This window comes from Apus apus, chromosome 1, assembly GCF_020740795.1.
Source record: "Apus apus isolate bApuApu2 chromosome 1, bApuApu2.pri.cur, whole genome shotgun sequence".
Taxonomy (NCBI): Eukaryota; Metazoa; Chordata; class Aves; order Apodiformes; family Apodidae; genus Apus; species Apus apus.
Genome location: NC_067282.1, coordinates 61,548,896 through 61,571,701, shown reverse-complemented (window position 1 = coordinate 61,571,701; position 22,806 = coordinate 61,548,896). Strand labels below are relative to the sequence as shown.

The 22,806-nt window shown below is 45.2% G+C and overlaps 1 protein-coding gene across 2 annotated transcripts; it reads right to left on the bottom strand.

Moving 5' to 3' along the window:
• Positions 1-7,660: 7,660 nt before the first annotated feature.
• Positions 7,661-18,827, bottom strand: CHAMP1 (chromosome alignment maintaining phosphoprotein 1). 2 transcript variants are annotated; one of them, XM_051644050.1, is made up of 2 exons: positions 18,755-18,827; positions 7,661-11,367 (listed from the first exon to the last, which is right to left on the bottom strand). In XM_051644050.1, the coding sequence occupies exon 2, from the start codon at positions 11,304-11,306 to the stop codon at positions 8,445-8,447; it is 2,862 nt and encodes a 953-aa protein (XP_051500010.1). In that variant the 5' UTR covers positions 11,307-11,367; positions 18,755-18,827; the 3' UTR covers positions 7,661-8,444. The 2 variants fall into 2 exon arrangements, with proteins under 2 accessions (XP_051500010.1, XP_051500011.1); XM_051644051.1 differs by lacking the exon at positions 18,755-18,827 and adding an exon at positions 17,660-17,893.
• Positions 18,828-22,806: the final 3,979 nt, after the last annotated feature.

The following is a 22,806-nucleotide window of genomic DNA, read 5'->3' as shown; positions in this document are numbered from 1 at the left end:
TTTAATATGGAGGCCTGTAGCTCAGCTGATACAAGCCCCAAACTGCTGAGTATCAGTCTCGGAAGGAACATGAGGTGACATGTGAAGGACTCATTCAGACAGGGATATTTTTGTCCACATTGGTTACACATGAGGGTTTGCATGCTCTTTCACTAAGAAATATGTAATTACCGCCTCCCACTCACCCCTACCTGACTTTTTCTGCCTTTTCTGGATGTTAACACCCTGTCTGCACCACAATGGAATGCGTCATTGAACCATAAGCCCAAGCACTAGGAAATTATTCTGGTTTAAAAACCATAGTTATAGTAAATACTTTTTACAGGTTAGCTTCTGTTTTAGAAATCACACAATGAACAGTTCAACAATAAGAAGTTAGGAAACAGTGCCCAGATGAAGGTAGTCAAGGAGCTGAGAGCAGTAACCCCTTAAGCCAACGCCACAGTAGAGAGGTCACTACATTATCTCCTTAGTGGACATATGGTCTCCGTGTAAAACCTCCTGTCCCATCTGTGAGGCTGTACTATCAATCTGTGTGTTACTGACATGCTGAGACATTATTTTAACTGCAGAGCTGTTTTCCTCCAAACTCTTCATGTGGTCATTGTCGGCTTCCTCATTCTCCATCACAGAACAGCACGGGATGCCACTGGGCCAACTCAGGTCTGCAGCAACTGCATTGCTGAGCCTTTATCATGTCACATATTTGGAAACTCTGCAGAAGGAGGGAAAACTGAGCTGTAAGATTTCTTCTATGTGCATCCACCTGCGTTTCATCAGTTTTCCAAAATAATCTGTCCTCAGAGTCAGCACAGGAATTAGCGTTTATAGAATGACAGTGACAAGGCAAGTATCCATCTTCCACATCTATTTTTAACATTTTTATCTGAACTATAAAGATTAAATATTTGTGAGGACCAGAGAAATTCTGAATCATTCTTCTGAACTTGCCTTTCCTCCAGTGACTGAGGACGTCCCTGAAACTCCATGAAATGGCCTTGCAAGGGCAACAGCCAGTTCTCACAGCACCCTGGGATGCTGGCTGTAGGGTCCCATGGCCTTGCATGAGTTGAGTTGTCTCAAGTAACTCCTGACTCAACCATCTCTGCTGGTAGCTCTTCCATTCCTTCTACCCATTCACTAACCACAGGGGCCTGGAGACCTTGCTGGTGAAAACTAAGACAAAGGTAGCACTGGGTGCCTCAACCTTCTGTGTGTCTGCTGTTACTAATCCACCCACCCCACTCTGTAGCAGTCCCATATTTTCACCGTTCAGACTCTTCCCACTAATGTGGCAGTAACAGCTCTAATTGCCATTCATGTTCCTTGCAATGCCCCTAAAGGCCTGCTTTGTAGCCTGCCCCTCCTTCCATCTCTCTTGTACTGCTATTTTTGCACTGGAGCTCTGTCATGTGCACCATGTTTAGCCAATCCAGTCTCCTGATAAATCTTCTTGGGTTAGTTCACTCTTGGCAGGTTGTCCTTAATGACTTGCTATCTTTCCTTAGCTCCTTTACCAGAGTTGCCTCTTCTGTGATCCCACCTACCAGTTCCCTGAATAATTCACAGTCAGGTCTCTTCAAGTGTATGGTCTGTATTCTGTCTGCTACTTCCCCCTATCAGGATATTTAATTGTTACTGCAGCCAAGTCTACCATTGATTATCAGATCTCCAGCCATTTCTTGGTTGTCCATGAACAGCAGACCAAGTTGTCCATCACCCCAATGGCCCATCCAGTACCTGTATCAGGAAGCTGTTCCTGACATCCACCAGAAAACCAGATTAATTGGATCTTGCCATGGTCCCTTTTAATCAGATGCCAGGGGCATCAAATTCCCCACAAAACCAGATCTGAGATACAGACTTTCTCAAGTTGTTTAAAGAAAGCTTCAGCTGCTTCTTCACTCCAGTCAGGAGCTCTGCAACAAAGGTTGTGCACTTTGAAAAGCCAATACTAGTATAAGCATCTGAGACAGGGAATCAAAAAATCTGTTTCTGATATCTACACAAAGGTCAGCTGCAGTCAAGGGTTGTCTAGGTACAATAAGGGCTGCCTCGCAGCTTCAACACAGCAGCACAGCTCAGCCACTATGCCAAGGCTCCAAGCTCAGCTAACGGAGCACTAAGCATACATACCTGACTTAATCCTTTTTGTCAGGGGCTATCCCTTGTGGCTTTGGCACTCTTTCATGAGGCACAAGAAGACTTTTGCCTGGAGTATCCCATAAAATACAGACTAAAAAGGTAGAGAGGCAGTGAAAGAAAAGACCAACCCAGCAGACAACTGACAGGTTAAGAAGCAGATGTGAGAAAATAATACAACTGATCTGTCAGGACATCCCTGTTGAGCAATTTAGCCAACATGTCTGTGATTCAGGAAGCATTCTGACAGTGATTGTAAGCCCACCTGAGCTCACTGTCCCTTCTGGTCTTGGCCCTCTACCTTCAGAAGAAATGTCCTCCTCATGCTCATTTCCATTGCATCAGCACTTGCAGCTGCAAGGCAAGTCAGATCAACAGACTAACTCCACAACACAATGAAAGAACAGCAAGTTTCCAGCAGAACCTCTTAAGCTGACCTGTGTGACCTCAAGGCAGCATGACAGCAAAGTGAACAGGGGAAAAGGTGAGAATGCAGTGCCAGGGCAAGGGAGAAGCCAGGACCATTCCAGAGAAAAGCTGCACTAATATTGCCCTGAGGTGATTATGAAATGATGAGGTCAGATCTTTATGAAGTGGAAATGGCAACAGTTCTCTGGTGGGAGGGGAAATAAAGAAAGGAAAAAGGAAAAAAGGAAAAAAGGAAAAAAGGAAGAAAGGAAAGAAAGGAAGAAAGAAAGGAAGAAAGGAAGAAAGAAAGGAAGAAAGAAAGGAAGAAAGAAAGGAAGAAAGGAAGAAAGGAAGAAAGGAAGAAAGGAAGAAAGGAAGAAAGGAAGAAAGGAAGAAAGGAAGAAAGGAAGAAAGGAAGAAAGAAAGAAAGAAAGAAAGAAAGAAAGAAAGAAAGAAAGAAAGAAAGAAAGAAAGAAAGAAAGAAAGAAAGAAAGAAAGAGGCAAAAAGAAAATAGACCTAATATTTTGACCATATAGCTCAGAAGAAATATTCAGCCAAGTATGTCAGACAATAAAAACAAGCAAAAGTCACTTTGATTTGGCTTCTACTAAATTAATTAAAATTTAAAACTTCTTTTAATGGCTCATTCTCAGAATAGGGGATTATGAAGTACATGCAATTCTTATTGTGAAACACTACCATTAAATCCTAAATGGCCTTCAGGTTTTGATAAACAACATTTTTTCCACAGTTAATTTGCTCACTAATACAAGAACAGCCAGTACCATTAATACTATAAAAATGTTTACCTTCTAGTGATTTTGCATTACACATTTCTTTGATCTAGAGCTTAAGCAACATACTGCTACACCTAGACAGAATATTTAGATATTCTTAGATGTGATGAAAGAAGACAGAATATTTATTACTGAAAGTAGTAATTCTTGCAAGAATCTTTTCCCAAACATCAAAGGAAAGGAAGCTGCACTCTGTAATAGAAATGGCCTTTGTGGAAAAACAAATCTGAGATCTCTACAGACTACTTTTGATTTGGCTCATTGAATGCTTTTGAAAATGCACTTTAAAAACATGACTGGACGTTACATACAATCATTAACCCTTTTTTGCAATAATACCAATGAAAAGAAGTTTGTACTGCACATGTGGACACTGCTGTTGTAGCTGAAAAGCAACATTATTCTATAGCAATGACATCCTCTAACATGTTTTTATTCTCACTTTCTATTTTGTACTTTCCACAGAGCATTTTGCATGACAAGGACTCAAGCCTGTGTCCTTCCAAGCTTACACAGAAAACATTCCTCTCCAAGGACTGGAATTGTATAAAAAGGAACCACAGATTTCACTGACATCTTGCCTAGAAGTTCATACAGAGGCAATTTCTCAATATAATAAATTAAAAAACATGCTTTAAAAATTCAGAGAATCATAAAGTTGTTTATTGTGAGTGTTATAGAGGAGTATATATCTATTCCATACTCCCAAATCAGGAAATTATTATACCACGCTGACTTTCATTAACATGTATTATTTATCACGGCAAGAAATGTTTTCTAATACTTGGGAAGCAGAGATAAGTAATCTTCACAGACTTCCATGCTGCCATAAGTTAATTACTTCTATTGGCTTTTAGTTAACTTCCCTCTTTACTACACTGAGCTGCAGCTGCAGGAAATTTGAAGTAATAAGCCACAGAGTGTATCCAATATATATGCATTTATATTTACATTTACATTACCATTTATATACACATGGCAGGCAGTTAACTCCTTCTCAAGTCCCTGAAGTTTTACAAAATATTTAGTTATACATAGGATGCTTATGTTTGTGATCTTCAGAGATAACCCATCAACATCCATGTGGCAACCCTGGCTGGGTTAATAGTATTAGTTAAAAAACAAGTATTTTTACCTTATTTTATCCAAGTACTAGAAAACAGGGGGAAGGGGCTGATTGTGTTTTGGTTTGTTTTTTTAAATACATGTTAAACTACATAAGGTAAGCCTAAAGGAAAGAAAATGCAAAGTTATTACATATACATATACTGTGAAAGGTTAATATATATTCCATATTTTAAAAGTATGCAATCATGTGTTTGACGTCTATTACAAAGCACATACAGAAAGGTTAGAATTCATGTGGAACCCTACACCTTCACCTATTTGCTTTTCACCTTAAAATTCACGTGTCTAAATTTTGTATTCTCAAAGTTTTATATTTATTTATCTAATTGCAATACTTTCTTGAGCAGCTTTTCCCATCCTCAATGGAAAGTAAGCAACAAAAATGTTCTCACATGCTTGTACCTCAGAAATGTAATTATTTGACCCAAACTTGATTAATGTTTCTTCAGAGCAGGACATTAACAGCAGCATAGGAAACAGCTGAACTTCTTCCTCTCTCTTCTCCTTTTGAAAATATATAAATACGAGCATATAGCAATGGTTGGGGTGACCTCAGTGCACTCATGTTAATAAAAGCATTCTACATCACTAAACAGTCATGATTAAAAACCCTCTCAAGTACAAAACTATGAACCTATGGGCAAACCTTCAATAATCAGTATGTGCTGCTTCTAAAATTTCATGAGATTAAGCAAGCAATATATTCATATACAAATAGAAGGGAATTTTAAGCATATCTAACCTGCTATATCCAATCCCATTACTATTCTTAAACATTATGAACAAATCTAAGGATATTTGAGGAGGACAATGAAGCTGGTGAAGGGCCTAGGGAATAAATCTTAAGAACGCTAGAAGGAGCTGGGAATGTTTAGTTTGAGGAAGAGGAGGCTGAGAGGAGACCTCATCAGTCTCTACAACTACCTGAAAGGTCATTATAGAGAGGTTGGTGCTGGTCTCTTCTCACAGGTAATTAGTGACAGAACAAGAGGGAATGGCTTCAAGCTGCAACAGGGGCTTTTTAGACTGGACATTAGGAAATTTTTTTTCACAGAAAGAGTGGTTAGACACTGGAATAGGCTGCCCAGGGAGGTGGTTGAGTCAGCATCCCTGGATGTGTTTAAGGGTCGTTTGGATGTGGTGTTGGTGGATATGATTTAGGGGAGAACTTTGTAGAGTAGGGATGATGGTTGGAATTGGTGATCCCAAGGGTCTTTTCCAACCTGAATAGTTCTGTGATTCTTGTCTACCACATTTCTCAGCATAGGATTTTGGGGAAGGGGAAAAAAATGTTGCTGCCTTCTTTACAACTGTTTGCAATCACATTTTTCTCAGGCAGGGGCAGCCCACAGGGTTCAGTCAGCGAGGGAAGGAACTGAAGTTATCTGAAATACCTGGACGGTCTATTCAAGGTCAGGCTTGATGGAGCTCTGAGTAACCTGATCTAGTTAAAGAGGTCCCTGTTCACTGCAGAAGGGTTGGATTAAATGACCTTTAAAGGTCCCTTCCAAGCCAATACATTCTGTGATTCTATGACTCTTCAGTAAACTTCATGTTTGACACAGTGACTGTCTCCTGACCTGACCATGTTTCCCAAGCAAGCTCCACCTCCAGAGGAAACCTCATGTTGGAATTACACAGTACTGACCCCCAAAAATTAGTGACAATTTTGACTGAGGTTACTTCACAGAGTGTCCAAGGACTAACTGATAACATTAGGTATATTTCAAGTAAATGTTTTCACTGGTAAATCTTGAAGTGCTTCACTTGCATTTCTTTCTTGAATGATCACTGTTTGTACTTTACACCTATAACTGGTCATCTGAAACGCAAACAATGTTGGAGTCCTACAGTTGCTCAGATAATTTAGTTAAATCAGTTCAGATTCCAGCAGACCCCCCTTCACATCTTAAGGTTCTCAAACTAGAATTGTGTCTTAGTCTGAACAAAAAAATACACACCAGAAATGTCCTTCAACTTCTACAAGGCTTTGACAAAATTTCGTACTAAGAAAAATTGGAAAGTGCCCATCACATTTGGATTTAGAGACTGAATGCCCCAATATCAACAGGACTTGCAAAGCTCATGTTCTAGATTTCTAAAGTATACTTTGACAGCTGAAAATCAAGATTAAAGACTCAAGTAGTCAGTTGGTGAAAAAAACTGTGTAGAGAAAGAGCATCAAGTCCTGTTGGTGGATCTCCAGAAACCAAAGAAGTTAACTGGTATGCAGCAGCAAGCAACAAGCACCTGTCAGCAGTGAGATATGGAACTGTTGAGGTGACACCACTGCCAATTCAAACAAATCCTGCCTTGATTTCTTCCTTTTATTCAAACAGCATAAGGCATCTTTTTTAACCAAATGACTATGACAAGGAGGACGCCATTACAGTAGAGGAGAAAAACAGCTTTTGTACAAAGTCAGACCTCAATAGTCTAGCAGAGCCTCAATAGTCAAATGCTCTCTTTCAGATTTACCTATAGTCACTCTTAGGAAAAAAATATTCTTGAATTCCAGTCGGGACCTCATGAAAGGAAAGAAAGGGCACTTGACTTAGGGGCACAGAGTGAGTTTGGTCCTGTGAGAGGACCCTGCAAGAAAGCTTGCTTTTAATAGGCAACACAGAGTTGTCACCTAAGAGTAGAACTTTAAATGCTTTTTGTTTCCTTGCAGCACTCCTCTTGAAACATAAAAGATATCAGACACAGGCTTCAAACAAATCAGTCTGAAGCTCTTCCTTGGGAGCCTCAAGGTTTTTTAATTAGTATTTATTTAACAATATCACTTACACCTTCTAAGTCAATATTTACAACAGCTTTCCTTGAAAAGGAAACTTTCCTTGTGCTATCTCTGCTTAAAAACTATACTCCTGCTCAATTATAAAGTCCTTACATTTTGTGAACAGCTAATATGCATATAGCACAAAGGCAAGCATGCTAAATAGCAGTGCAAAAATTCCTGTTTCCCATGTTTTCCCTCATTTACATCTGATGTGTTTTCCTGAAGCACACAGGGAATTTAGACTACCCTTGCTTTCATAGGCTGATGAGTGGAGAGTTAAAAGTATTCTGTTCAAATTCCAGGATAATTTTGTATCTCCTGTTGCCAAAGACACGTAAGACAGTAAGTTCAACACAAAAGGTTTTGTTCTTGATTTGGAAAAAAAAGAAAAATGGTCAGTGCCAGGTTGGGCTTCTTTTTATTGTTAAAAGATTAAAGCATAACATTTCACCAAATACAAGAAATTTGGGGGTTTTCTGACATTACAAACATCTGAATCAAGAGAAAGTGTTGAGCTATACATAGTCTGACGTTAATCCATCAATTTAATGTATATTAGTACATGCTTAAAACATGGCCAAAATACAGAATCACAAAATAAGTACCTTGGTGCTTCTAAATCTGAGACAAGTAAGTCAGAGAATTGAGTGCAATAAATTTTCCAACGATTATACACTCAACTACAACCTCGGGGCACAATTATTCCAGAAGAACTGGTAGTTCCTCATGCCTGTTGCGTTCACATTCTATCTGGTGAAAATTTTAATTTTGAGAATTTGATAAAAACATTTTGAAAAATACAACATTTAACAAATGTGAAAAACCAGGTTCAGTCTTCACAGGAATATATGGATTGCTTGCCACTCCAGTCCTTAACTGTTTGTATGTTTTACAAATCTTTACAAAACTAATTTGTATCCATTTTGGTTTCAAAAACATAGTACATCTGAAAAATAAAATATGACTCTACTGATGGGTAATACAAAGACAGGAACACATATTTAAAATGACTTTTGAAAGTAAATCATTTCAGTAATACAGCTATAAGACAAGTTAAACATAGTACAATAAACCATGCATCTTCTGACTTGTCAGATCAGCTAAACTACTCGGTTAACATACAGCAACACTTTTGAACACTTCTGTAAAATTCAGCTTTTCTACCACAAGGGGAAAAAAAAATTTATTAAATTTGTTCTTCGAGTGGTTCAAGGCTGTCCATGTGTTTTTTAGGTGTATCATCACTGTGACGGCTTTGGCAATGGGTTAAATGTTTCTTAAAGCCTCGGGGAAAATTTGATTCAAAATTACAACGTGGACACTTCAACAAACTTTGACCATGAGCAGCAACATGGTTTTTAAGGAGAGACTCCAAGAGAAAAGCTTTGCCACATATTTTACATTTGTATGGGCTTTGAACATTATGCTTGTTAACTAAATGGTGCAAGACGGCACCTTTTTTCATCGCGCGGCAGCAACAGATTTTACAATAATACTTTCCCTTGCCACGCTTCATGTATTTTGCTATTTCTTCCTCAGAGATGAAAGCCTCTTTCTCCTCAGTAAACTGCAGCACACACTTCGGTGGCATGGGAGTGGTTACATCTATTTTGCTATCTTTGCCATAATCCGATGACTCCATATCATACTGCTCTTGGTCACTGTTGGATTCTTGTTCCTTCATCTCCATCGAGTCCATCTCCATTTTTCCACACTCACTGCTATTTAGTTCAGAATCTGAGTTCTCCTGGTTTTCCTTCTTGGGCCTCTTTTTTGGGCAAGAAAATAACAGGTCTTCTGGTGATTCTTTGGCTAAAATTGATTGTTCATCCTGTGAGAATAAATCATCCAGTGGTTTCTGATCATCTAAACTGTGAGAAAGAAAGTCACTCTCACCAGACTCACTAGGTGTCTGGGGCTCAGAGGAAAAACCTGGAGCAGACTTGTGAGGCTCGGAAAACAAGATGTTCTTCTGGATTTCAGAAGACACAGTAGTTTCAGCACGTCTCTGGACTTCAGAGGATAAAGCAGCAGCAGGTTTCTGCATCTCAGTAAAAACAGCATGCTTTTGAATATCAGGGGAAATAGCAGATTTCTGGGAGTCAATAAAAAGAGCTTGTTTGGGGGTCTCAGGAGAAAGAGAAGGAGTAGGTTTCTGGGACTCAGTAAAGAGGCCATGTTTCTGAATTTCAGGAGAAGCAGACTTCTGAGACTCTGGAAATGAAGTAGGCTCCTGAACTTCAGAGGAAATGTGAGCAAGTTTCTGGGCTTCAGAAAATAGAGCGTGCTTCTGGACTTCAGAAGAAACAAGAGCTGGTTTCTGGACTTCAGAACATAAGGCATGTTTTTGACCTTCAGTAGAAACAGCAGAAGTAGACACCTGGTTCTGGGGCTCAGAAAAGACACCACGTTTCTGGACATCAGTAGAAACAGTAGGATTAGATTTACGAGACTCTGGGAACAGAGCTCTCTTCCGAGGTTCAGGGAAATGAGCCCGTTTCTGAACCTCAGAAGAAGCAGCAGCGGTGGATTTCTGAGTTTCAGAAAAAAACATAGATTTCCGAGACTCAGAGAGTTTCCAAGATTCAGGAGATACCGAAGCACCAGGCTTACGGACCTCAGGAAAGAAAGAAGGCTTCCAAGAGTCAGAGGGAACAGTGTGGCTGGACTTTCGAAGCTCAGGAGAAACAGAGGAAGAATGCTTCCACGTGTCAGGGGACAGAACAGGCTTCCAGCCTTCAGGGTAAACAGATGAGATAGGTTTCCACGGCTCAGAAGAAACAAGAGTAGACTTCTGGGATTCGGAAAAGGATGTAGATTTCCATGAGTCAGAAACAAACCTCCTAGGCTCTGGCGACACAACGGGGCCAGGTCTTCGGGACTCGGAGCCAGACCTCCGGGACTCTACGGACATGGAAGGCTTTGGAGCCCAAGGAGAAACCGTAGATTTCTGCACCTCATGAGGTGTAGATCTCCATGGCTCAGGGGAAACAGTCGGACCAGGTCTCCATGACTCTGGTGAAACTGCAGGAGCAGGCCTCCGGGTTTCCGGAGAAGAAGCAGGAGCAGGCCTGCGCATTTGAGAAGGATGCCTCCGGGACTCAGGAGACCCAGCTGGGGCATACCTTCGCGGTTCAGGGGACACGGCTGGGGGAGGTTTCTTTGGTTCTGGCGACACCGCTGGAGAGTATCTGCGGGGCTCTGGAGACACCGCGGGAGAATGGCGACGGGGCTCCGGCGACACAGCAGGAGAATGGCGACGGGGCTCTGGTGACATGGCTGGGGAATGCCGGCGGGGCTCTGGAGACACTGCTGGGGAATGCCGGCGGGGCTCTGGAGATGCAGCTGGGGCTGGCTTCTGTGGGTCAGGGGATACAGCAGGGGATGGCTTCTGTGAGTCAGGAGACAGAGTAGGAGATGGCTTCTGTGGTTCAGGAGACCCAGCAGGAGATGGCTTCTCTGAGTCTGGAGATACAGCTGAGGCTAACTTCTCTGTATCTGGAGATGTGCCCCGGACTGACTGTTCCGGATCTGGGGACGTGCCCTCAGCTGACTTCTCTGGATCTGACAAAGTCACCTGAGCTGACTTCTGAGGCTCAGGGGACACTGACAATTTCTGCAGCTTGGGGGAAACAACAGGTTCAGATTTGGACAGTTCAGGAGAAAGGGTAGGTTTGCACGACTCCGGGGAAAGGGTAGGTTTCTGTGGCTCTGATGTGACACCTTTTTTGGAGGGATCTGAATCTCCTTCTACATGTTCTTTCCGCTCCTCATTCCACTTCTCAGGTGCTGCATGTTGTGCTGTGATGTGATAATACACATTGCAATACATCTTGCTGGTAAAGAAACATTTGTGGCAGTGGAACAGTTTTGCACTTTTTTGATAAAATATAAGTTTACCCAAACCAGCAGCATCCATTTCATCACAATACTCCGGGTGTATGGTACCCATATGAATTTGTATGTTTTCATAATCCGTTCCTCTGAAGCTGCAGTGATCACATTCTAAGCGGTCTGTGGTTTTACGTAGTATCTGCAACATGTCCATTTTTCTGTGGTCAGTAACAGTTTTCACAGCACTGCACCTTTTAAAGAGAAAGCTTCAGTTCCTGCAATAAAGAGAAAAAAACCCGTATAGTTAGCAGGCAATGTTAATTTCGACTGCCATTCCTAAATAATCCCATATGCTTTTTTCCCCACCCAATTTAAAAAGCCTATCTTCTGCATAGGTATCATAGAATCATAGGAGTTGGAAGGGACTTCTGAAAATCATCAAGTCCAACTCCCCTTCCAGAGCCGGACCACCTAGAGCAGGTCACACAGGAACACATCCAGATGGATCTTGAAAGTCTGCAGAGAAGGAGACTCCACAGCCTCTCTGGGCAGCCTGTTCCAGTGCTCCGTCACCCTCACAGTAAAGAAGTTTTTCCTTATGTGGAGGTGGAACTTCCTGTGTTGTAACTTGGTGCCGTTTCCCCTCGTCCTAACTACTTCATAAAGAAATCCAAAGATATGTGTCTCTAACTTCTGCAAGTCATTTTACATCAGTAGAACTCGAAAAACAAAGCTGATATTTAACACTAGGCCTTCCTATCTATGTAAAAAAAACATGCAAGCAAATGATAAAAAAGAACCCAAGCTTATATTTAATTTGATAAATGTGACCTGCTTTCCCAGTTGTCTTCCCAGATTTGAAATGTTTTTCTTTACATTACACTTGTAAACTGAAAAAAAAAAAAAAAAAGTACTGGAAAACAAGTGCCACTGAGATAAAGCCATTAGAGAACTGCATCTTCATCATAAGATTTCAAAACAAATTAGCTAGTTTTGACAAAGGCAAAAAAAATTCAAGAAGCAGCCTAACGACTAGGGACTGTTTTTGTCTGTTAAACACTGTTTTCCTTTCACTAACTACATGAAAAACAAAAGCTGCTGCTCATAGACACTTTATCCATTATGAAAAGAACTTTTTCCACTCCATTATTTCATCTCCTGCTCTAACAGCAACAAAAACACTACTTAAGGAAAACAGTAATGACTTTTTTTCCAGTTGGTGAGGTTAACAGCCCTTTGTATTCAAAATATTGTTTGCCTTACCCCAGAAAAAAGATAGAAGTTTCTAAAAATTAGTTTTTGTAAGACCTTCAAAGAAAACAACAAAACCAACCAACCACAAAAAAATAATCACCCCACAACACACAAATTTAGCATCTGAAATGCTAATATTTTTTTTTCATGATTTGACTAGATTTCACTATTTTCAACAGGATTTACCTGGATTAACTACTACAGTGAGCAGAAAACCAATTGTAACCATATTCTGTAAGTCATTTTCACGTAAATGTAGGTAGTATCTCCATAGTGAAAAGGAATATTTGGACATTCATGTAAAATGCATGGGCTTTTTTTTATAGGTTCAAATCAAACGTGGTGCATGATTATCATGCTAAGCTGTCAACCTAATTTTGGGGGTCTAGTAAGACACTGTTTCAAAACACACCAGTTTTTGTCTCCTTTTAACATTAATTTTCCCGTCTAAATATCTATTAAACTAACAACTCATCTAAAAATATGCATGCACAGCAAGTTTTCTTAATTTATTCCTAAAGCATTTTTACCCTGGCTTCTTATGGAAATGAGGCTTACACAAACACGTTGCCCTACAGTCAATGCCAATCAAACTGGACAAAGCAATCCAGCCTCATTAAATTTCTACAAGTTTCAAGAAAATCAGGAACTGAGTAGAGAATAAGAGAAATTATTCCATTGAGGCTAAGGCTGAATATTTCACTTAACAGTTACTGGTGCTGTTTAGCCCATAACCGGTACATAAATGGTCAGTATGCAAATAGTTTTAAAACCTGCAGAACAAGCAGTGTCTGATGCAGCTTGTAATTAGGGAAAAAGAGAAAGATTTAAAAATACTACAGTGCTGAGTTGCTTTGGATTTGAACCAGCAACGGAATGAAAGTAAACTAGCAGTGCTGCTAAAGGACAACACGGATAAAGAAAAAAACCCAACAACACAGCAACAACACCCACAACAAAGAACAGGAAAGAGGAATTGGCTGAGGAGCAGAGGGCATAAATCCCTAAGAACTAATGGTTCACTGGCTCAACTGCTCTTGGAACAAGTCACAGGAATAGGGAGATTTCCAACTGGGAAGCATGGTGGGACCATGGACAGAGCTTGAAGAGGAATTCTGCTTCACATCTATAAGACCTATGAACAGCATCCAACCACAAGCTAGCTACACCATAGAAGTAACTGCACTGCTTTATAAATGCTGAGGTGGAAGGTTCTTTTGGGTATAAATTGCAGTTTTGCAGCACTATTAGCAGCCATACAAAAGACACCCCAAAATGCAGTCCACACCGCATTTGGTGGTGATCATGAAACACCTCCCAGCATCTTATAACAAACTTTTTATTCCTGTAAAAGGTCAAAACAAAGAACAAATATAGTAGCAGTGCTCAATGGTCTGTATCTCTGCAGTAATGAACAACTTGTCAACTGACAAACCCCAAAGCAAGCTATCTCTTAACACTCTAAAAGACTTAAAAGTCTTCAGGAATTAGGGTTTATTTTTTGTTGGGGAATTTGGGGTGATGGGAGCAAAGTAAGATTTCAACTTGAAAGCAAAAAAATCTGAACTTATCATAAAAGCTAAAGAAAAAGATATTTTTAAAACCAGATCAAAGAATGTAATTAGGACAACATGGACATAGTGCACTAATCATGTTTTCAGAACCAAGAAGAAATTTGTCAATTTCAAAATTGGTGGTACTCCTGAATTGTCCACTTTATTTTCTCTAGAAAACCTAAAAAGGCTCTTCCAAACTGAATTTATCATAGCTTACAACAAAGTTTACCAGACTATCACTTCTGCCCTTCCCATAACTTCCCTCCTCTTTACACATCAACTAACTGTTGCCCTTTATGGAGTTTTCTGTTACTCAATCCTCTCAATTATACCCCTCCCCACCTCCTATCCTCTTCTTTGATTAAGTTCTGTCTTACTTTACAATGGAAATTTCCATTTTCTTCCAGATGCAATAGTGTGAAAAGGTCCCTAGCTCCCTTTCACAAATTGTGCAAGTTACGGCTATGTTTTTTGACCAGGAGGTTATTCTGGAACTGGAAAAGTTACAGGCCCTTCCTCATTTTCATCACCAGGCTTTTAAAGGTTGACATTCAGACCTTTGGCATAAGAAATAACAGTAAAGAGTTGGTGGTACTTTCTCTCACTGTCATCACTCATCCTTTTAAATTTTATAATTTCAGTACTCTGTAGCTGGCAGCCACTGAAGAAACTGCTTCTTCTGCTGAAATCTCTATTTAATTGAGGCATACTACTGAGCAAGACAACTCTTTGGTGTTGCAACACCATGGAATAGTAAACCCAGTTTTAGAGCAGCGATGGTGAAACCAGTCACAAACTTGAACAGGGCCGAGCCACTATTAACTCAGGTTGTCAATTTCAATTTGTTGAAACACTTCTGAAGGAGTAAACTCCAAAATGTTGCTGATTCACTTAGCACATATCTGAAGAGTTAGTCTATAAGATTTTGCTGTCCCTTCTCATTTTGAGCTCAAATGCCACTGTCTCTACACAGCTCTAATTATTGCCCTCCTCTGGACTCTGGTTTGTCACACAGGAAACTTGTCTGCTTCACATCTCTTTGCCATCAATTCCTGCATCAGAACTTCTTTTGCACTGTATCCTGCCTTGTCCAGTTGGGTGCAAGTCTGAGAAATAGCATGTCACTGTTGGGAAAAACAGTCCCCCACCAGCAGAGCCAGTCAGACTAGAAACCATATGATCAATAGTTAGGTTCCCATGGTTTGGTTATCTGTGCTCAGCAGCATCTTTTTGGCAACATTAAGAAAGAGGGACCATGCTCCCTCTGTGTAAATGCTTTATTACAGATATCAAAGGGACCTAACTCTGCACTGCTCCAATTCAAACCCATAAAAAGGGTAAGGAAAATAGCTGGTCCTACTGAATTGGCACGATGCTCCATGTGCACTGCAGAGAACTTGACCAAATGCTAAAACCATAGCTCTGGTTGTTTGAAGCCCTTTGAGGGAAAGTGTGAATTTCTGGATGAAAATCATGTTGTCATGAGAGACAGGTCCCCCATGAAATACAGCAGAAAGGAGATGGCCATAGTAGTGGCCTCACCTAAAGCCTGCTGAAGACTCCTAGGAGATGCCACCTGTCCAAGCACAGATAATTTATGCCTTTTGTAAAAAGGACACTTCAGCATTGCCCCTACTAAAACTCACAGGTACAGCATGTGCCGTGCCACAGTGGCTGAGGCTGCGCTGCATGACACTAAGACTTTAAAAGCACACTACATTCCTTAACCACTATTTCTGCATTCCCTCCTAATGTTCTTACTTTTCATGGCTGCATCACTCACAAAACAAATACAGATACAGCAAAAAAGAACTGATCATCTATTCTAAGAACACATTACAATTGAAGCAGAAGCCTGAGCCCTGCACTTATGCTTGTTCGTGTCTGCCCCCTGTGTCCACTTCAAGACAAAGTCCTAAGATTCAGCTAACATTCTGGAGCTTACAATACTAAACTTTAGTCTGAGGCAGCCAAGACTCATTCAGAGTCTTCCTAAGACATGAATATTTCCACTGAAATCTACCCAAACATGCAAGTGCTTCTACAAGCTCTCTGTATCCACAAATATCAGCAGAGTAACAGCACAAGCACCAACTCAGCTTGACTAAAGATTTTTGCTGACCTGAAGTGACATAGATCAATGTTCACCACTCAGGTTGAAGGCTACTTGAAGTCGAGATCTCAGCAGTCTCTACTGTGGCTCCATCAGCCACCTCTCCCCATCCCCTTTCTTTCATGCATGTCTAGAACCTACATACAAAGGTTCCTACTGCCAGCTCTTAGAGATGCTGAAGATTTCTCTCACCAGCTCCTGTCCCCTACACTGCAATTCTGGTCATAATCTTCTCCACAACAAGGAGAGAAAAACTGCAGAGGAAAAGGCTCGGTAATGAGACCCATAATGAGAACTTCAAGAAAAGAACAACCATCACCAGTTTTCTTGATTGGTTCTCAGCATCCGAGAAGCCAAAGTCACGATTTGGCAGAAAGTGGTAGTACTCAAAATTTCAAGATGCAGATTCTGAAGCTGGCTAGGTGTGTTGCAGGGCAACCACAGAGTGCAGTCAAACAGCATCAGTGATGCAATTGAGCCATTTCCTGTATCAGTGAGAAGGGTTGGTGTTAAAAAGTTTGCTCCCTACACAAGAAAACTGGATACAGCTGCATCACTGCCTCTACTAGCAGGAGCAGATCCAGACTACTGCTGTTTTTAAGTAAAAGAAAAAAGGACATGCTCTTGCAGTGTCAAAAAAGTGAACAGCAGACTGGTGGCAACATGATGCTTCTCCTGAAGTTACATCCCTGTGTTGCAACTGCCAAAAGAAACAGAAGTTTAGCTCCCAGAGGAAGATGCACACAAACATCCCCTCAGTGCGGCACAGCAGGCACTTCACAACACCAGCAGCAGGTGAGAAGGTCACTTCCAAGACACTGGAAATGAGACAGGCAACGCTGTGCTCCTGCTAATCCAGACATGTCCACAGGAACCTGACTGCCTCCTCATAACCAAACTCACGGCTACCAGCGCATCTACACAGCTTAATTTCTATCACAAATGATTGCTGAACCACGTATTTAAAATTACACCCCTAAAAAAGGCACAAGCACCCTGACCTGACCAGCCATTGCCACAGTGAGATACGCAGTGAGAACATGAGACACCAGATCCATGCAGGAAATGGCTGCATTATGTGGGTCCCCCATTTCCATGAAAGGTTTAAGTCAGTGGAATGGTACAAAGTAACAAGACTCCACTCACATGCAGACAACCCAACTTAGAAGCACAAAGGGGGCAGAACTGCAGCTATCCCACAAGATTTACATCTTTGCTAACAGAACAAGTTTAAGCAGCAACATTAGTTCTTAAAACAAGACCTAACAACAGTGTAAGCTGCAGAGCAATATCAACCCACCTATGACAGAGTAAGGGTAGGAAAAATTAATGCCATGAACTTCTGATAAAGCTTTCTAACCCCCAAGTTCACAGCAGTGCCTAGATGCCTTCCAGAAGTGACCCTAGAAACCTTATTTCTGCAATGCTGAAACTGAGTTAATGAACTGCCACTGGAGCCACCAGACAAGACCGATTGTCAAAAAGTTTGAATAACAGTTGTGAATGTTGGTGATACCAGGCTAAGAATTCAATTTACAGTATCACAAAAGCAAGACTTACAAAGGGAAAAATCAAATCCAAGGTCTCTACATTCCTCACTTACAACAACTCTGTACGAGTCAAGCTTCCAGTTATCCCTCTTACTTCTTGACAGCGAGGAACTGTTCCCAGCTAACAGAGCTCCGATGTGCACGGTCATGCATCAGGTCTTCTTAACACCTGCACCAAATACTAGCGGTGGCTACTCCCGCAGCGCATCTCCGGGCTCCTTCAGTTCAGCGGCCAGTTCCAGAATGCCACTAACAGTCCACTTGTTTCACCCGCCCCCAGTGACATAGGGATGCAATCCACTGACACAGAACCACAGAATGGTTTGGGTTGGAAGGGACCTTCAAGATCGCCCGGTTCCAACCCCCCTGCGTGGGCAGGGACACCTCCCACCGGACCAGGTTGCTCAGAGCCCCATCCAACCCGGCCTTGGACGCTTCCAGGGATGGGGCATCCACAGCTTCTCTGATTTGCTCCCGGCCTCACGAGCGATGCGGTACCTCCCTGCAGACGCTTCTGTCAGGAGTGAGGAGGACAGCCCCGGCGGGGACACATCCCGCGCAGAACTCGCTTCCCCCGGGCAGCCGGCAGCGTGCTGCCGGGATGGCAGCAGAACGCACCTCCCGCTCCACCTGCTCCTGGCTCTGCCGCCCGTGGCTTTTAACTTTCTCTTGGGGAGGGGGTGCCCCCAGACCAGGCGCTCCCGGGCAGCCCGCTCCGCCCCGGCCCGATCGCGCTGCGAGCGCTGAAGGCCGGGCTGGCCGGGGCTCTCAGCAACCCGGTCCGGTGGAAGGCGTCCCTGCCCAGGCGGGGGGGTCGGGACCGGGCGATCTGCAAGGTCCCTTTCCAGCCCCAACCCCTCCGAGCCTCCCGCCCGACGGGCGGTCTCCCCCCGCCTCCCCTCTCCCTCCCCGCCCGCGCCGCCGCTTCAGCCGCGCCGGTTTTGTTCCCCGGGCGCCGGCACCGACCGCCCCCCCCGCCTGCGCGACCACCCCCGCCGCCCAACCCCCCCCCCGGGGGGCCGCCCGCTCTCCGCCGCGGCGGGGGCTGGACGAGGGGAAGGCCCAGGCCCGCTGCCCAGGGGGAGGGGAGCGGGCCGGGCCCGGATCGGCCGCTCCGCTCGGTGCGGGCGCGGGGAAGGGCTTGTGGGGGGGGGGGGAGGGGTGAGAGGGGCTCCCCGCCCGCACTCACCGTTGCGGCACCTCCGGGGGCGGCGGGGCGGGGGGAGGGGCCGGGCGCTCCCCCGCGGCGGCGGCGGCGGCGGCGGCGGCGGCGGTGACGGCAGCAGGGCCGGGCCGCAGCGCTGGCGGGCTCGGGCCGCGCGGGGGCGGGGCGGGGCGGGGCGGGGGCAGGGAGGGGGCTGCGGGCGGTGGCGCGCGCCTGAGGAGCGGCCGCGTTATCGCCCCCACCCCGCGCCCGCCCGCCCGCCCGCCGCCCAACCGGAAGCGCCGGCGCCGAGCGAGGCCCCGCCCCGCCGGTGGGGGCGGGGGGATGGGGGGGGCTTGGCGGGAGGGCTGCGCGCGGGCCTGGTCGTGTGCGGGGGAGGGGGGGCGGTGCCGCTCGTCCCGCCGCTCGTCCCGCCGCTCCCCACCCGGCCGGCAGGGGGCGCCGCGGCGCCGGAGGGGCTGGTCGCGGGGCGGCCGCTGTGGCGGGGCATACGCGGGGTATACGCGGGGCGGGCCGGCGGAGTCCGGAGGAGCGCGGCGGCTCTGTTCACGGCCCGGCAGCTCCCCGCTGCTCTGCACCGGCAGGCCCCCGCACAGCTGTGCCCGCCGCCTGGCGCTCCCGCCGTGCCTGAGGAGCGGGAAGATGCCCCCACCCCCCCCCGGCCTGCGTCCCCGCACGGGCTGCGGGCGCGGGGCTGGGGGCCGCGGGTGGCGGGCTAGGCGGAGCCCCGGCGGGCAGGGCTGTGCGGTGCCGGGCGTGCTGCTCGGGGGCCGGCGTGAGGCGCAGCCCGGGGAGCTGCGGGGAGGCGGTGCGGGCGGCTCGGGAAGGGGTCTCCTCGGGTTACAGCCTCTGAGCGGGGGGATCTCCCTGGGCACGCCAGGCCGAAGCGTCTCCCATCCCCCTGGCCTGGGCCGGGGAGGGTTCCCAGGGAGCGGGGGCCAGTGCGGGGAGGCAAAGCACATGGAACAGGGTTCCTCCAGGTGTCACTTCCACGGCGTTCCACCTCAGTGGCGTCTGGCTCAGCTTAGGAGACCTCATCCTGGCGCTTCCGTGTGCTTTTGTCTAGTTTGGAGAGAAGGAGCCCGAGGGGAGCCCTCATTGCTCCCTACAGCTTACTGAGGAGGGGGGTGCTAAGATCTCCCTGGGATCCAGTGATGAGACACGTGGGAATGGTTCAAAGCTACATCATCGGAAGTTCAGACTGGACGTTAAGAAGCATTTCCTTACCAAGAGGGTGGTCGAACACTGGAACAGGCTTCCTAGAAAGGTGGTCTATGCCCCAAGCCTGTTAGTGTCTAAGAGGTATTTGGACAATGCCTTCAACAACATACGTTAACTTCTGATCAGCCCTGAAGTGGTCAAGCAGCTGGACTAGATATAGGTCCCTTCCAACTGGAATTATTCTATATTCTATTCTGTTCTGTTCTTCCTCCTACCTATGTCTTCCCATGCTGAGGAAACCTCTTACAAGGTTTCTTCCCAGCCCTGCCCCAGCAGGAGGGATCGAGTGGGTAACCACATCACAGCCCAGGCGCTGCTTCTGTGACTGTAGGAAGAAGCCATGTCCCTTCTGATGGGGTAAGAGCTTTGAATGGTCTCTACATAATTTGACCATCTGGACAAATTTGCAAAAAACACGGGGAAGTGCAGTTTAAAGTCTCCTGTGTTAATCCAGTTGATCTGGGTTTCCACAGGATGGCCCAACCCCGCATCTCTGGCACTAGCAAGGCTCAAAAGTCAAGCCCCCAGTTTGAAGCAGAAAATGCTTCTCAACTAAACAGCTGCAAATCTTTTTGAGGCAAGCAATACCTTTTCTTTTCCCTGTAGATTTGGTTTTTTTTCACCTTGTACTGATTTTTAGAAATGCCCGAGTTGTTCCCTTGAAAAACTACAATAAAACAAAAGAGCTGAGAACAACAGTACTCCCCCGGAGCAAAACTCCCATCTCGTTCAATACTTGGTCTCTAAGGTGGACAGTTGTCAGTGTCTGAAGGAGACCAAGTGAGCAGTGCAGGTCTGCTCCTGCCTGGCTCCTGGGAATGCTCACAGGCCTCGATGGCTGGGACCAGCCTTCCACCTGGGACCCGCACCCACTCTTCTGCGAAGGGCCATGGGGATGTGGTGTCTCAGCTCAGCCTGGGGCCTTCAGTCCCTGCCTGAGTCATGTTGTAGGTCTGCCCATGGCTGCTCCGAGGTGGGCCTCGGACCTGCACTGCAGAAAGCTGTTCTTCTGAATAGACCCCTCAGGTCATAGCTTGTCACATGTAACTGTTTATCATAGCATAACTATTCTGTTCCATTCCTCATGCTCACCATGAGTCAAGTAATTATCAGACTGTTACTTGCCTGAAATGTCAGGGTTTTTTAATCTCCAAAAACACTTTGAAGGACGCATTATCACCAAGGTTACAAGTGGGAACAGGATTTGATTCGATTTTTCTGAATTTCTTTTCAGAATCAATGCTCACAAGCATTAACCGCATGTGCTCGTGTCGCCAGGGGCGGGTTTATGCGTTCCTCAGGTTAGCTTGAAAAAACAGCCCTTGCAGTCTGGCAAGGGCAAGCCACAGAGCCACAGAAAACAGCAGCAGGAATAAGGTCAAGGCAGACTGGAGCCCAATTCCAGTTTGATGGACAGGGTGATTCCCATCTTGCTAAATGTTGATAACCTCAGTCATCGGTAAGAAACAGAGCATCAGGCATTCAGGGAAGCTATCAAGCTGGTGACGTTTTTTTATTAAATTCAGAGCATTGTATTTTAAAAGCAAGAAAACAGATGGCACCGAAGTCTGCTGCGGTGTAACCAGACACAATTCCCCTTCCGCAGGGATGCTGTATCTCCTTTCAGCAAAGCTGAATTTGCGAAACAAAGTTACCATTGTGGCGATTAAAGCTCTCACGCCACACTGAGTTTGCACAAAGATAGGCTACGAGCCTGCATTTATGTGGTGTCCTAGGGAGAAGCGAAGAAGAACGAGCAAGCACAGAGCAGGTGGCAGCTCCTCCAGCCCAGCTGCCCCAGCCAGGGGAGCAAGCTCCAGCCCTGATGCATCCCTGTGCAGGAGAGGCATGGGTTTGGACATGCATTCTGCTTCTTCGACCATCTTATGTTGCCACCTTATCATGATGTACATGCTCATTTCCAGCAAGCAGTGCCCCCTGAGCCCCCAGGTCAGGTGAGGAGTGCAGTCTTCCCTACAGATAACGGCTTTAAAAGCCCCCATCCCAAACCCCATCCCTGCTCCCACAGGCATTGAGCTGGCCTACTGGCACAGCCCGAGATGGCCATCAGCACAGTGTTCCTCTGCTGGCAGGAGGCATTTCTTACCTCCTCGGGGTCACACCTTAATGGAGAGCCTGCGGATAGCACTCCTTCGTGTTCCCGGCTCCGGGTGCTGCCTTGCTGCTCCTGTTTCTCCTGAGCTTGTTGTGGCGTGACTACAGAATTGCTCAGGTTCTGCTGGTGGTGGCTGGTATCTTCTGGAACTCTCAGATGTGGGAGGCAGAGGTGCTGGTACCTACTGAAAAAGGGGTGTCCCAAGAGCTCCTTGAGTGGCCTAGCCAAGCCATCACGCGGCACGGGCTCCTCAGGACACGACCATGGTGCAGATACTGATGAGTGTACTCTCCAAGTCTGAATTCAAATGTCCTGCATATTCTTTCCATGTGAAGACAGAAGTGAAAAGCCAGTCTCTCTGCCCCCCACCCCAGGTAGGAGGCTGCATTCACAAGAAAACAAAAAATAAGTGAACAAATGAGCCACAGGAATCCTGATCAGTGAGGGCACGGCCACCTGACAGACACGTTTAAAACCCTGACAGTTTGTACTGGGTCAAGACTTGGCATCCGATTTCTGGTAACTGAAAGAGGTGGAAAATAAGAAGCTTCAAACAGAAAATTACTTCTAACTAAACATACTTTAGTTAACTATCTGCTAACTAAACTGTATTTAGTTAATTACCTACAATGCTATCAAAAGGTGCTTATAACCTAGGCACTCAGGTGAAGGTGGGGGAGTAGCTTGAAAGCCATCGCTGGCCAAAAGATACCAAGCTCCAGGTTGTGAGCATGTGCAA